Below are 16,790 nucleotides of genomic sequence, written 5' to 3' on the forward strand. Positions count from 1 at the left end.
TTGTAGGTTCTCAGACAACCAAACAGGTCCTTGACATTAAAAAAGTTAAGAACCGCCAGACGTAATGGGTCATCTTGCCAGTTCCACGTGATAGGAATATTGGGGACAGACTTGCACACGTCCATTTTCCTGGGAGGCATTTTGCATTCTGGCTGAATAGAAAAAGGGAAGAGGCAATAGTTCTTGTCAACCCCATGTTTGTGCAGAAGGATACCTACTTTTATCCAGTTTGTATACCAATTCAGAGCCTGAATTTCTGAGAAACAAAAGGAGAGTCATAAATCAAGAGAGCCAAGAGAGAGAGGTCTGAGAGAACGTGCCCACAATCTTGGATACAAAGAATGCACTACCACAGACCTTTGCTAAGTAGAGATCTGGGGAAAGAACAAACATAATTTTCTCCAAGCTCTATCCTCCAGGGCCTACAGGGAGTCCATTCAGCCAGCCTGAGCCTTCCCCACTCCCTAGGGCTGTCGCCTTGGGGTCCTCAGAGAGCACATCTGTAAGCACAAGGCAAATCATTAGCCCGTCTGCCACCTCCCATGGCTGAGCCACTGATGGATGCTATTTTTAGAAAGTCTAATTCCTGGCACAGACATAGCAGCCACAGCAAGACCCGAGAAGTCAGCCGGGGTTCCCAACGGTCTGAGGTGGCACCCCTGGATAAGAAATGCTGAAAGAGGTGTTTTCTCACTTTTTCAGAGGTTTTAGAAATAGAATTTAAAGCTCAAGAGGCTGTCCACTCCCCACCACCCTCCACTCTCCACCACACAAACTGAATGAATAAGAGTTGCTGAAGATGCCTCTCCCATTGCATCACTCGGTCTAGTGGAGGCTCTTCAGAAACAATGGCTTAATAAAATGGTGCTTTAATGGCAAAGAGCAAGGAGCCAGAGAAATCAACTTTCCCAAAATCATGGTCTCAGAGCTGGAGGAACTGTGCTTCAGTCCTTGCCTGCTGCTTCGTAGGTCTTCTCATCTGTGAAGCCGACCAATGAGAAGAACTCATACACAGGGTTTTTAGGAATGTATGTGTGTAAATGGAAAAGTGCCTCTTCAATGCTCCCTAATCTCTAACTGCTGTAACTTCTGTCTTTCTAGACAAGTGTGATAGTCTCAAAGAGGTTCCCTCCTCCTCCTCCTCCTCTTCCTACTTCTCTTTCTCCTCTAAATCCTTGGCCAAAGATATGTTTTTATTGATATTAGAAAGAGAGAAAGGGGGTGGAGGATAAAGAGAGAGGGAGGATAAAGAGAGAGGGAGAGGGAGAGAGAAACATCTATACGAGATAGAAACTTCAATCAGTTGCTTCTGTATTTGCCCTGACTTGGTATTGAACCTGTAACCTTGTTATGTGCCCTGACTGGGAATCAAAACTGCAACCTTTTGGTGGACAAGATGATGCTCCAACCAACTGAGCCACCCAGCCAGGGCTGTTCCTCCTTTTTAATTAATACTGAGGTATTAGTTGATGTCCAGGCCTATTGCCTGTCATCTTCTTTTTCCCCCCGAGACATTATTCTCTCTCTTATCTCTTTGGTCTTTCTCTCTGTGATGTCTTCCTGGCTGGAGCATGAAAACATGCTCACCTGTCTCTCCTACTTGAAACAAATTCTCCCCTAACCTAACTTATCCCTCTCGCTCCTGCTGCCTTCATCCCCACCTTTAGGACCTGTCCTCCTGCAGCGAGCCAGTGTCATACTCTTGGCCCAGTGGTGAAGACTGCCCTTGTAGGTGGGACCCACATTTTTCTAACAATGTTTGTGACTGATGGGTAAATCTGCCTAACTCTGGGGTGCTTGCTGTGGCCACAAATCTTTGTTTTTAAATATATTTTTATTGATTTCAGAGAGAAAATGAGAGGGAAAAGGAGATAGAAACATCTATGATGAGAGGGAATCATTGATGGACTGACTCCTGCACACCCCCTCCTGGGGACTGAGCCCGCAACCCAGGCACGTGCCCTTGACTGGGATTGAACTTGGGACCCTTCAGTCCATAGGGTGATGCTCTATCCATTGAGCAAAACTGGCTAGGGCAGTGGTCGGAAAACTCATTAGCCAACAGAGCCAAATATCAACAGTAAAACGATTGAAATTTCTTTTGAGAGCCAAAATTTTAAACTTAAACTTCTTCTAATGCCACTTCTTCAAAATAGACTCACCCAGGCCGTGGTATTTTGTAGAAGAGCCACACTCAAGGGGCCAAAGGGCTGCATGTGACTTCGGAGCCGCAGTTTGCCGACCAAGGGGCTATTGCAATGTGGCCACCAATCTTAGCCACGTTCTCCTGTAGCTCTCTATCTGTAATATTTGCATCTCCATTTACATGACTCCCTTTTCTTTCTCGGTCTCCCTTCTTAGATTTAGAATTGAATTGGCAAGGAGAAGGAAGTGATCTGTTGGCCTCCTCAAATCCCAACTGTGGAAAAATGCCACGATTTCAGGGACGGGGGGTGGGGGAAAATCAGGTTGCCATCTGACCTTCGTTCACGGCTTTTTTTTATAATCCTGACCCGGGAGCCACAGAGAGCCATGACCAGCCTCCCCCTTGCCCTCCCCATGCTCCCACTGAACCAGTATGAGGCCTCAGAAATCCCATTCAACATTGTGATTCAAGCAACTGGAGTTGATGTCAGAGATGAAGCCTTTTTGAAAGCCTGGGTCTAACATGCCAGTGCCTCCTGAATCTGTCATAGGAGCCCAGATCGGGGTGCTGACCCATCCTATGAGGGTTTCTCATTGTCCTCAGTACATAAAGGAGACTTCTTACCGTGGCCTGATTGCCCCCGACTGCCTGTCACCTCTCTTGCCTTTGTTCAGTTCCTTCTGCTTCAGCCACTCTGAGCTCTTTGTGGTTCTCTCAGGGCTTTTAGATTTTTGCAAATAGTACACACTTTGCCTGCAAGGAAAGTCCCACTCTCCCCTGCTTCTAGTCTGGTCAGTTTTGCTTCTCCTTCAAATCCCAGCCTCCCTGGCCTGAGAGCCTCTCCCGGCAAGTTAGGAGTTTCTTCTTCAGTGTTTCTTCCAGATTTAACTTCTTGGCGAACAGGGGGACTGACTTAATTTTCCTAGACCTTCGGGGTATAGAACAGGCCTTCTCTATCGTGGGCACTGAACGTATGTCTGTTGAGTAAATAAGTGCATTTTTCGAGGTCACCCTAATATGACTCTCCTACACTTGTTTGTTACACATTGACGCCTGCTAAATGATTCCAAATTTTCTATGAGTCCTACGGCAATTTGGCACAGGAACGCTGGGCAAATTACATACAGTGACCAACAGCACGAGAGATCAGTGTAGATTGGACTCCTGATGTGGACGAGATTTCCTTGTGTTTCGAAGTCAATTGTGGCCCCGCAATGAGGAAAATTATGACTTAGGTTGCAGCCATTCCAAAAAGGAGCAGCCTGTAATATAAAGGGAGCTAAATGCGTGAGGACAAGTTTAGTCTGGAATTTTCCTCAAGACCATGCATAAAAGACATCACATGCACTGTGGTGTAAATGACTATTTCTGGATGGATTCTTAGACGAATACTAGATTTGTCTGAACCTTGCCTCAGGACATAGCTTCTTTAATCTTGCTCCGTATTGTTACTATTGGGCTTCTTGTAACATCTGGTACAGCTTTTTTTTTTTTTCTCTCTCTCCAATATTTCACGTGTGTGTGTGTGTGTGTGTGTGTGTGTGTGTGTGTGTGTGTATTACGATGTGGAAGTATAGTGACTTAGAGAGAAAGAAAGGTACTGCATTTTCCAGAACTTAAAGAAAAAGTTAAGGCTTAAAAACTTGGCATGTTTTAGGTTTGTACTAAATCTGGCAAATAGCAAATGCTTAAGGACTTTTAGCTACAATTATTTTTAAAATCACTAATATTATTATTAGCAGTAATAGGATCCAGGACTTGAAAGCAGGTTGTTTTGTACCAAAGCAAGTGTGGGGGAATATACTCTCCTGGCTCTGTATTCTCCATAAGAAGCAGAGATTGTATGTATTAGCTGGAGTTCACCCAAACTACTTTTGGGACAAACAGGATCATGTGTTTGGAACAGAGGTCAACAGCTGTTACTCCTCTGTGACATTCCTGAGATGTGGACAGATGTATTCAGATGACCTTCCTTATCCAGCGAGTGTGGGAACTGGTGGAAGAGGGTAGGGGGGAGGGAAGGAGATACAGCAGTGGAGAGGGTGAGAAGGCTCCCATGGGGCTCAGTAACATGAGCGACCATTGAAGGCAACATTGGAGCTAACAGTTTTATTTCCTGGAGTTTCCGTACTAAACACACATTAGGGAATGAGGGCCCTTAACATTTTTTTTTTTTTTCTGAAAGGATGAAAACCAGGCATGATAGTTTTCCCAAGGCTGGGACAAGATTGCACTTCCTGAAGAGGTCAGAGGTGACCTGTTTACCATTCCACTGAATGCACAGTAGGGAATAGAAGAGAGTCAAATCAGGTTCAATACAAGATGTGAAGTGAAATACATTCCTTCCGTAGCCCTTCCAACCCCAGCCATATTTAATTAACATTCCTATTTCTAGAAAATATCCAACTGTGTCAGTGGCTTCAAAAAAGTAAAAATTCAGCCTGGCACAGGGCTCTTGGTATATTTGTATAATGCCAGCAATAAAGCAGGCAGCTGGTCTTCCCTGAGCCAAAAGAACAAGGCTCCATGAGGCCATTCGTTTTTTTCAGAATAATAGAATTTGAGAGCAGCACAGCAGACTTTCCTGTAACAATATCTTTGGGTCCTAAGACCTCTAAGTTTACACTGCCATAGTGGGTCAGCCAGAGTCTGCTGGGCAATCGTCTTCCTCAGTCTTTAATGATGGTGATGGATGTTTTCTGTATCTGCCACTCTCCTTCTGCTTTCTGTCAGATTACCAAGTGAATAAACCCATTGTCAAGGAACTGTCCTAAAGCTCTGCTCAGCATTGCCTGGGCACATGATGGATCTGGCTGACAGTACACACATTCCTTTAGGATCTCGTCAGCATTAATTCCTCCAAGATGATGTCAAAACTACACGATTTTTTCTCCTTCCTCTTGATGGGGTCTGCATGAGTATAGGGTCAGCATCTTCCCGAGTGAAGGAAGACGTTGCAAGTCACATAGAATTCTTGCTGAATTTGTATGAAGATGGCGCTAGAGGTCAGGAGTGCCTATCAGGAAGATACGTTCCTCTTTACAAACCTTGTTCCTAAGCACTGCACTATCAACCACATATTCCAGCTGTCGGTTGATCAGGACTGTATCCATTTCCACCATGATGCTCTAATCTAGAGTTCACTTTTGGAGTGAGACGGAATCAAATTTAAATCCTTGCTTTATTACTTACCGTGTGATTGCAGGTGGATTACTTAACCCAGCTGAGCTCCTGTTTTTTTTTTAATCTATAAAATAGAGATATTAATAGCACCAACCTCCTAAGGTTATTGCGGAGATTAAATGAGATGATGCAGGCATAATGCTGAGCACAATGCCTGCCAGCAGGAGGCCTCCAGGAAAAGTTAGCTACTGCTTTTACCACTTGGAGCCTTAGGCCTGCCTCTCTTTGTAAGTGGTCAAAAGGTTTTTAGATAATTGTTTTAAGCTATTTTTTCACCATATTTTTCATGGGATCCTTGATAAAACTTCTTAAATTGTTCCTGCAAATATATTTAATATTTGTTTACTCAGTAGGATTAGTTGATCAATATGGCAGTTATTTCTTGCCTTTTCATTTCTTTTGGGCACAACATAATTTTGTTTTTCAGGCTTCTGTCCTGCTGGTTTGTGATAATGTGCATGACCTTTGTCTGTTTTTTTTTTTTTTTTTTTTTTTTTTTTTTTTAAATAGTTTTTTTGTACCAACTGCATAGCTCAAAGAATCTCAAGCTTCGTTATTTTTCCACAGTCACCAGGTGAGCATTTGAACCCCTGTATGACAGACCTTTATGGAAAATTAGAAACTAAAATGAAGGCAAGTTTCTAGCTGAAATTTAGACCAAAGAAAATATTATCCTGGTAGGCTTGCTCAATATTAGAGCTAGCCAGAGGGTTTCCCATTGTTGACTGGCTTGACAACTAGTATAATTCTTGAGGACTCTTCCATGATATTTTGTAGTTTACACTGGTGTAGGTTACGGTGAAAAGAACTATGCACCAAGAAGGCACTATGCTAATTTCTAAAACAGAGTTCTGGTGTTACTCATGCTGGAAAGTAAAATCAGTCTATGTAAACATATCAACATATATTCATCTAGAGGCCCAGTGCATGAAATTTGTGCATGGGGAGGGGGGAGGAATTCCCTTAGCCTGGCCTGCACCCTCTCACAATTTGGGACCCCTTAGGGCAGAGGTCGGCAACCTGCGGCTCCGGAGCCGCATGCGGCTCTTTTGAACCTTTGCTGCAGCTCCCAGCAGGGCCGACAGCAGGGGGCGGGCGGGGAGCTATATCACTTACCTCTAATACTAATTTTTGTTGTTGGTTAAGCATGGGAGACAGGTCCTTTTGTAAGATGTACACTGTAGGAAATTTGTGGCTATTATATAAATTTTTTTAAATAAATTAATTAAATTATTATTTACATTTTTAAATTTAATTTACTTAATTTAATTTACGGAATATTGGGGGGCCTGATGAATTATTTTTATGGCATGCATGGCTCACTAATTAATTTACAAAATATTGGGGGACTGATGAATTGTTTTTTTTTTTTTAAAGGTGACTTGTTGAGGCGGGCGCAGGGGCGGGGTGGGGAGGGAGCAGCCGCGCTCACCGGCGCTCTCTTTCGGTTTGCTCCGGCTCCGGACCCCTCACACGCTGAGGCGCTTCTCCTCCTCCTCCTCCTCCTCCTCCTCCTCCTCCTCCTCCTCCTCCTCCAAGCGCCCCCGTCCCATCCCGGTCCCAGCCCCCCCGCGCTGCAAGGATGCGGTGCTGCCGGTGGCTCCCCACCCCGCCGCCCCTGTGGTCTTCCCGGCGCTGCGCGGGGACTTGCTCTACAGTGCTGGTGGCAGCGCTGCCTCCTCCCCAGACTATGGCCAAACAAGGGGTGAGGATATCTGTAAGGCTGTCCTGGACTATTTAATATGGCCAAAAAAATAAACACCAACCACCTGGTCTCAGTGGCTACTGATGGGCACTGAGCATGAGAGGAGCACAGAAGGGCTTTGTGGCTCTACTGCAGAAGGCTCTGGGTAGAACCTGCTCTCATTTCATTGCATCCTGCACCAAGAGGCATTGTGTGCTCAAACATTTCCCCCGGAATGCACAAAAGTGATGGATGTGGTCATTCAGATTGTTAATAAGATAATGGCAGAGGGTTTAAACCACTGCCAGTTCCGTTTGCTATTGGATGAGGTGGAAAGCATATATTCTGACCTCCTGCTCCACAACAAGGTCCGGTGGCTGTCCAGAGGCGAGGTGCTAAAACGCTTTGTCGCATGTTTGGAAGAAGTAAAAACTTTCCTGGCCAGCAAAGAGCTCACCTTTCCTGAGCTGGAACAACCAGAGTGGCTGGAAAAATTACATTTTATGGTAGACATGACAGCACATCTAAACACACTAAATACAACCCTAAAGGGGAAAGGAAGCACAGACCTACACATGCTGGAGGAGGTTTTGGCATTCGAGCGCAAGTTGACAGTGTTTGTCAAAGATTTACAGAGAGGTACACTGTCTCACTTTCCCTATTTGAGAGAGTTCAAACAAAGTCATGATATGATAAATTTGGAATATTTGAAGTCTGCAATCACCACAATGCAAAGTTCATTTGGGAAATGATTCTGTGAGTTCAGAGAGGAAAAAAACACATTATCCTTCCCTGTCACTCCCCTGGCGATCGATCCATCCCTATTGAATACGATTGCATTTGCAGGTGTAAGTCAACCTGATCTTGAGATGGAACTGGCCGATATAGCCGACAAAGATATATGGGTGTCCAAGTTCAAATGCTTGGCCGCTACTCTTGAGGATGTTGCCCGTCAGAAGGCCATTCTGGCTCAGAATCATAAATGGAGTGATATTGAAAACCTTCCCAAACAGGACAAACTTGTGTTCGAAACATGGAATGCCATCCCCAACACTTATATAAACATGAAAAAGTATGCATTTGGAGTCCTGTCGATCTTCGGCTCCACATATGTATGTGAGCAGGTCTTCTCCAACATGAACTATATTAAAAACAAACATCGATTACGCCTCACAGATGACAACTTGCAAGCCTGTGTGAAAATAAAGGTAACATCTTATAGCCCTGATGTGCAGACACTGTGCACTGAGGTTCAGGAGCAAAAATCCCATTAACCAGGTAAATTAAATATTTTTATTAACTATTAATTTGCAAAAATATATTTTACATTGTTAAGTGAAAAAGTCCTTTTTTTCTTCAGATTGACAGCTAACTGCACGATCCGGCATATAGCATTAAGGTAAGAAACAATATATGCAGTGTTATATTTGTTTTAAATGTCGCAATGGTTTTGCAGCTCCCAAGTTTTTTTTTCCTTCGAAAACGGGTCCAAGTGGCTCTTTATGTCTTAAAGGTTGCCGACCCCTGCCTTAGGGGATGTCTGACTACTGTTAGGGCCTAAACCAGCAGTCAGACATCCCTCTCACAATTTGGGACCACCAGCTCCTAACTGCTGGCCTTCCTGCCTACTTGATTGCCCCTAACTGCCTCTGCCTGCCTGCCTGATCATCCCTAATGTTCTCTGCCGGTTTGCCTGATTGCCCCTAACCATTTGCCTGCCTGCCTGCCTAATCACCCTTAACTGCTTACCCACCTGCCTGATCACCCCTAACCACCTCTGCCTCAACCCCTGCCTCTGTGGCTTCATCTGGAAGGAGGTCCAGAATGATGTCCAGAAGGCCATTTGGCTGCCTGGTCTAATTAGCATATTATGCCTTTATATTATGATATAATATAATATTATCCATTTCGGTTGATCCAACAAACATTTACTCAGCCCCTTATAGTAAGTGTGAAATGGAGATTCATTAAATCTTATTTCTATCTTACAAGTGTGGAAACTCACACATTGTGTGAGATATGAACAACTTACTGTGTAAATTATTTTCATTCCTACTTTACACATGCAGAATTGAGGTTATGACTTTTTAAGTTCCTTTGGCTACCAAGTGGCCCAACTGGGATTTGTCCCTTAAGCCTGTGGAACTTCAAGTCCTTGCTTTTAGCTGCTAGAATTCTCAAAATTCTCCCCCCATCAATACTGACTAATTCTCTGAAACCAGTTGGTTGTCCTACAATTTAATTCAGTTCTGACATGATTTAATTAGAGTTAATGTCAGATCCCACAAGTTAAGGGGTCAATTCCACAAAATTGTCCTTCCTACAGATGCCAAATGCAAGTCCCAGGTTGTAATTTTTTGGACTGTGTATAAATTGTGTTCCCATGACCCCCTCTCAGGTTCAGAGGATAGGGAGAGGAGCTAAAAGTTTCCAGTTTCTAATTATGGCTTGGTATTTCTCATGACCAGCCCCATCCTGAAGCTATCCAGGAGCTCACCAAGAATCAAAAGATGCTCCCATCACCCAGAAAATTCCTACACATTTAGGAGCTCTGGGCAAGAAACTGAATAAAAAACCAAATATGAAAACAAAATGCTCCTAGAACCTCTATTAATTAGGAAATTACAGAGGTTTTAGGAGCCAAGAATAAAGACCACAATATTACAATATTATATTACAACTAGAGGCCTGATGCATGAAAATTTGTGCACTGGGCGAGGGGGTTGGGGGGGAGGAGAATGGGGTGAGGTCCCTCAGCCCAGCCTGCACCCTCTTGCAGTCCGGGACACCTCGGGGGATGTCCACTTGCCAGCTTAGGCCTGATCCCTGGTGGAGTGGGCCTAAGTTGACATCCCTCTGGCAGCCTGGGAGCCCTCAGAGGATGTCCAACTGACAGCTTAGGCCCGCTTCCCAGGAGGAGCAGGCCTAAGCCACAGTTAGACATCCATCCACCACCTCTGCTGTGCTTGCAGGTGTCAGCCCAGTTCGTGTCAGTCCTGTGGAAGCGTATTGCCACCAGGGGGCAGCTCCTGTGTTGAGCGTCTGTGCCTGGTGTTCAGTGTGCATCATAGTGACCGGTTGTTCCTGGTCATTCTGCCATTAGGATCAATTTACATATTACCTTTTTATTATATAGGATTTTACATGCCCCAAGATTCTTTCTTTTTAAGTTTCTTAATCCCAAGTGTAATTTCTATTATGTTCAAACAGCCCAGAGAATTTGGTTATTTGTACTACATTTTTCTCTGACAAGTTATGTAATTGGAACTTCAGTATCATCACATGCACATGTCCTTGAATTTCAAAATCATGTGTGAATTTAAAAAATTCTGGAATTTCTCCATAAATATCCAGGTGCATTTTTTTTTTAATCAAACATAGTTTGATTATGTCTTCACAGCATCCTGGGGCCAACCCCTTTTCCTCTCACACTCCAGCACATAGGCTAGATGTTAGATGCCTTGCAAGAGAAAGATAATGCACATTTCTTATTCTTTTGCCTGAAGGAATTTATAATCCTGGAGAGGTTTGACAGTAAGGAGGCAGTATAGTTCTGTGCTTAGGGCATAGCAATTCAAGTTAGAAATCTCTAGATTCTAATGATGACTCCACTGCTTCCTGAGACTTCTCAACTCTCTCAGAGTCATTTTCTCATCTGTAAAGTGGGGATAATAGTAGCGTGTTCCTTACAGAATGTGTGAGTATTAAATGAGATCAGGCATGTGAAGTGCTTGCTACATAAATGCTAACTATTTTTATTACGGGGAACACAGTAGAGACTCAGTAATCTCTGCATTGATGGCTTTAATGTCCTTTATTTCATTTCTATCATTTTCACTTCTCAGTACATGTGAATGCCATTGAATTTCAAGGAGCAAATGTGAAAGGACCAAACCCTAATGAAATGATTTGCTTCTTTAGTGTGATATATATTTATAAAAAAAGAAGGCAAATACCAACATTTGTATTTCCTTTAACTCTAATGACTAAAAACCAAAAAATGGTTAGTCAAGTTATAAAATCAAGTATACTTACTTGATATTTTGTGAGTTTCTATTAATTAGCTAATCTCTGTGGGCTTCAGCATCCGCCTCTGCAAAATAAAGGAGTTAGACCAGATAATTGCACCGTTTCTTTCCAGCTGAGTTTGATTCAACCAGGCATTTACATATACATAATACTAGCTAGATGTTATACAGTTATCTTTCCTGTGCTTGAAGATAGTTATTCATTTTCTTCTCAGCTTTTTGTTATCGGTCAGAGGGAAATTCAGGAAGTCTTTGTTTCTCCTGTACATATTCTTAATCTCTATGATGAATTTCAGAGCCTCTTTGTCTAGATCTGGGTGGTCTGGTCGCTCCAGAATAGGGGTAACCTTGTAGAGAAGGTCAATAGGCCTCCTTTAAATTGTCCCAGAAAGATATCAGGCCCTGGGTAAGCAATAGGTCCCCCTAACGGGGTGGAGGGTCCGAGCCAGGAATACTGGGTCAAACTAGAAGTGAATCTTCTCCAGGAATGGGGGGGTGTTAACATCATTATTTTCCTTTAGTTCAGAAGTGTAAATGAATCCTTTTCAAGGACAAGCTGCTCCAAAGGGCAGAAAAAAATGTGTCAGTATGGGCGGGTCACACAGACTGTGTTGGTGAGAAAATTGAAATGTGGACAAAAGAGGTCTATCAGGAGAGAAAATTTTTAAATCTATCATTCAGCAGATGAGGAGGGTGGGACTTATAACTAGGTCATCAAGGATGTTCACTGTAGCATTTTTAAAATAGCAAAAAATTGGTACTAGGGGATGCTTAAACAAATTATGATATCATTATAAGATAGAGTATTGTTCATCAATTACAAATGGTATTGATAAAGAATACTTATATGTCATGGGGAAACGTTCCAGATATAACAGATAAGAGCATATGTCTGTTGAAAACTATAAATAAAACATGGCATCAAACACATAAAAATCTTAGTAGAAAATCACATGGAAGACAATGGACCAGGAAGTTAAAAGTACATCAGGGTGGTAAGATTATGCGAGATTTTGGTTTTAATGATTAATTTTTACATTTAAAAAGGTTAAATGTATCTTTTTCTAAATTTTCTATATGAAATATGTCTGACTTTTATAGTCAGAATAGAAAGCAATACAAATTATCTTAAAACAAAACAAAACCAAACCAAACCTAGGGTAATCATATCAAACTTAGATATTCAGGAAAACAGAAAAAATGACTGGGAAGATTTTGAGAAAGCCAGCAAATACAAGATCCTGAGTCAGGTGCCAGACGGGGGAAGCAGAGTCGGACACACCAGTGGAAAGATTCAAATGCAGAAGGCATGGCCAGAAGGAGAGGGCTCGGGGCATGGGACTGGCCTTGGGGAGCCTGCTCTGGGGCCTCCTTTCCTGCCTCTCACTTATATTGAGTGACTCCTTGAGGGACATACCAAAGAGCTTTTGGTCACCTTACTGTCTCCCTTTGTTATCTGACTCTCCCTTTGCTTAGGGGACCTCCTCTTCTCCGTGGCTTGAGCTTGCAAGGAGGGTGTGGTTCTCAAAGTTCCTAGAAGTGAGCTTGGTATAAACAAAGGTGCACATGTTAAATTCTCCAAAGGGCTACCTATGTCTAACACACAAGTTCAAGTCCTAATATTTATGACTCCTTTCAACACTGGTCTGAATTTTCCCAAATAAATCCTCAATAGAATTCTCATTGTTGTTATTTAACTCTAACAATATGTCTATCCCCATCTCGTGAAAATCTTTCCTCTGTGAGAGGGCTTTATCTGTCCTTTAGAATACCTTGTTTGTCTACCTACCCTTACATTCCTGCTGGATTCCACGCACCAGGTTTCCCCAGCTGTGACCCCGGACCATCAAGAATCATTCTCATGAGCCCATCATAGAGTGACTGGCAATCTTTTTCAGTGACAAGAAAAGGACGCCTTTAAAAGAAAAGTCTACAGTCATCAAAACAATGCAATATCCTGTGTGAAGCGGTGCCTTGAGGTTTGAGGACATGTGGTTTGATCATGTGCCCCGAGAGAAGTGAAGTTGGAGGTGGCCTCGGATGACGGTGACGCGCAGGCCTTGGCGAGTGTGCCCTCAGCCCACCTCACACTTGGGGCTCCTCCTCCGGAGGGGCTGCCGCTCTGACCCGTTAGCACCATGATCCACTGGCTGCTCCTGGCTCTCAACTTCTTCCCGTCAATTCTAGTAACAGGTAAACGATTTTGATTTCTTTCCTTCTCTGCGTCTTAACCCTGAAATTTGGGTATTTGAAGTATAGTTTTGCTATGAAATGGCAATCTGCTATTTAGAAACTCACTGATTCTCAGACTACATTATGATATTTTAATGAGCATCTTTTTTTTGGAATGAAATAAAATTTATTTAGCTATTAGTTGAAAATGTCATATATATATATATGGTGTTGTTTTTTTTCAATTTAAGAAAACTGCTAATAGCAGTTTGGTTCTGAATGCTCTGGAATTAGACTGCTTGCATTCATGTCACAAACCCATTTTTTCACTAGCTAAGCTGAGGCTAGTGTTTAAACTCTCTAAGCCTCAATTTCCTTATGTGTGGAATGGTGATGATAATAAATTCACCCCAAGATCATTGTGAGGATAAAATGAAATAATCCATGTAAAATGCTCAGTGTAGTTAGTGCTTGGCTGGCAAGTTAAGTGTTACTTATAATTACTGTGTCTACCAGAATTGCACGAGTGCCAAAATGAATCTGGAGTCATTACATAAACTGGCACAATACAGATGCTAATAAATTAGTTTTTTTGTTTTGTTTGGTTTTTACAATTGGCTGAAATCCATTTCCCTAGATTAAAAACCCTTAGGGTCTCAATGGTGATGATGAGGAGGATGAGTACACCTAACACTATTACAAACCCCGTTTCAGATGAAGAGATGGAGGGGTAGGAATGCTAATTTGCCCAAGGGTATACAGGTACTAGTTGTAGGAACCAGGGTTTGATGCTAGACTATCTATGTTCTTGACCTTTGTGCTATCCCACTTAATATGATGTGGTTTATAATTTCATAGCTGCAGACACATCCAAGGTTCCGTCATCTTTAGAAAAATCACAATTCCAAACAGAAGGAACTTGTTGCTTTGGTGGACCAGGGTGAGAGGTGTTTGTTCAGCTTGGTCTTAGACTTGGAAAAGGGTTCTGCTTGGCTCAAAAATTGGACTGATAGGGGTTGATGGGATGTTTAAATATAGTTACTTCTTTCCCTTGAAGATACATTGAAAACCAGTACCTTCAATTTTCTATTGCATTTATTTTGATGTGAGAACTATTTGTTGTTCTTAAATATCATGTGCACGTGTTCCAAAGGGTATACTTTTCCCACCTGCATAAGTACAATAGTTACATAATTGCCCATCTGTTTCATTGTCTGATGTGCCAGCGAGAACATTTACAAATTGTGTGTATTTATAAAAGGTGTTCATATAATGAAACACAGCTGGTGATGAGACAGGTTTTGCCCCAGTGTCTAGGACCAAGCAATTAGAGCCACTAAATTCATTTAAAAAGTATTTTTACATTTATTTTTAAAAAGATCTTTGAACTCTATTTTTAAGGGATCTTTAAAATTTATTTTAAAATAACATTTAAAATTCCTTAGTTTATTAGACAGCAAAGAATTGGCAGAAAAGAAGGAGAAACCTCACTCAGGCAGAAAAACTAAAATTTGTAATTGTACACAAAGTACTTTACTGATGTGCCTTGTGGACAGCCATCTGCCATCAGTTCATTCACTGTCCTTGGAAGACATTTTTTTGCATGATTCAAAGCTTTATATTTTTTCTTTAGAACATCTGTTAAAAGGGAGTAGCTAAAAAAGCAGTTAGAGAGCTCACACACGCAAAACCTTTGTTTCTTCAACTTTAAAATACATCTGCTTTTCAAATACCAAATCACCCTCCTAATAACTTTTCAGGTTTGATGCTGAGTGGTCAGCCAATGAAGTAGGAAAGGGTTTGGAGGAGAGAGGGCACTTCTGAAATGCCTCTTCCAATGAAAAAACTGATGAGAAAACACAATGACAACACGCACAAATGTGCTCTCTGCTTCTCTGTACTTACCCTGTAAGAGGAAATAGCGATACAATTCTCTGGTCAAAGTGTAATTGACGTCCTTAGGATTGTGAGAGACTACTGGTATGTCAGTGTTGAACATGTGTATGTGTTTAAAAAAGAGAAGAACGGTTCTCTCCTCCCCCAACCCCTCCCCCCCACCCCCATGAATTTAATAATCCTAATGCATTGGCTCACAGCGTAGTTTAAACACACTTATTCTAGGAAGGTTAAACTTACCCCGATTCTTTATGATTTTACTGATACTCTAGAAAGATCTTTATGGCTAAATTAAAGAAATATGACCTAGAAAGTGTGAGGAAGCCTTCACTTAGACAACTCCTTTGCTCAAGTTGCATGTTTTCTATCAGATTTGGGTAATTGTGCCGTGGAGATCCATAGCAGAGAATTTCGCTGGGCCTCGGAATGTGAGTCCAGCTCAGAACAGCAGGCCCTGGAAAGGGACCTCGCTTGGGATTGCCGATGGAGAGGGTGCATATTGTTTGTAGGTGTGCAGCCGATATTGGCTATTTCTCAGCAAGCTAGTTATCCACGCTGAAGACAAAATCAGGACGACACCACTTATTTATTTATTTATTTACTTATTTATTTATTTATTGTCCACGAGAGCATTTATTTTCATTTAGTCTTAGCAAAAGGAGCCAGTTTGAACAGGATTGGCTTCTCCAGCGCTGCTGCGTTTCCCTCAGCATGTCTTTTTCTGAGAGAGCCAGGAAGGCAGAAAGATGGTATCTAATCATGTCAATGATCAGCAAAGCAAGCTGATTAAAAACTCTAGTTTTAGTTCAGCAAATGGCCCCTCTGAGGTGGCTGCACGCAAACGAGAGTAACCCACCTCTCCTGAAAAAAAGGCGCTGCTGCTCTGAAGCCAGACATGGGAAAGTGTGGGAAAAAGAGGGACATCAAAAAGGCAACGTATCCAGCAAATGGCTCCATCTACCTGACATTCAACACACTGTAGCCAGTGTTCCTGACTGTTCAGAAAGTGACCGGGTGTTTTTGTCATTTCAAGTAAACGTGATGGACATTTCAAAAGTGTAGACCTTGCTTAAGAGTTGTCTTTTGCTCTGCCACCATTCCCTACAACAAGGTACTACTTTTTATGTTTTTCAAAGGCAGCTATCCAGAAAGGTCTTTTACGGCAAGGACTGTGAAATTAATATCAATATACCAATGTCTGGAAATAGAATGAGTCATTTTCACAGACAGACTAGAAATAGAAATGAATCTGTGATCCTAACTTTGAAGCTCTCGCACTTCAAACCTTTACTCTGGGTAGGAAGGAGAACTAGACTGTCCTTCTTCTTGAGGTCTTGATCCTATGATCACGAGTGGATAAGTTCCATATGACTATTATTCAGCTTTTATCATGTGTGACTGTCCTCCGCCCAGTATTTCCTGCATGCAATGCACACAAAGCTCCAATCACCTGGCCACTCCAAGAGGTAGGTAGCGTGGGGAGCACCCCAGCCCTCCTGACCGAGGTCTATGAGCTAAAATGTTCAAGCCCTAGCTACCCATTTTTTTTTTTTAAGAGGGAGAAAATGAATGTGGACAAGCAGTGAATACTGTAGTAGATTCACTGGGGGGCCATGGCCTTTGGCCTCTAACACGTTCCTGGTTGGTCCCAGGGACTATGGAATGCCCCCGCACATGCCAG

The 16,790-nt window shown here is 42.4% G+C and overlaps 1 protein-coding gene across 1 annotated transcript in view; it reads left to right on the forward strand.

Annotated features, from left to right (window-relative positions):
• The first annotated feature begins 8,132 nt into the window (after positions 1-8,132).
• Positions 8,133-16,790, forward strand: part of CD28 (CD28 molecule) — a 34,213-nt gene continuing 25,555 nt past the window's right edge. Inside the window, 4 exon segments of the mRNA XM_084892484.1 lie at positions 8,133-8,291; positions 8,374-8,412; positions 12,940-13,162; positions 13,168-13,234. Coding sequence (XP_084748610.1) covers positions 13,082-13,162; positions 13,168-13,234 — 148 coding nt within the window. The 5' untranslated portion in view covers positions 8,133-8,291; positions 8,374-8,412; positions 12,940-13,081.

This window comes from Pipistrellus hanaki (assembly GCF_964339955.1).
Source record: "Pipistrellus hanaki genome assembly, chromosome: 8".
Taxonomy (NCBI): domain Eukaryota; kingdom Metazoa; phylum Chordata; class Mammalia; order Chiroptera; family Vespertilionidae; genus Pipistrellus; species Pipistrellus hanaki.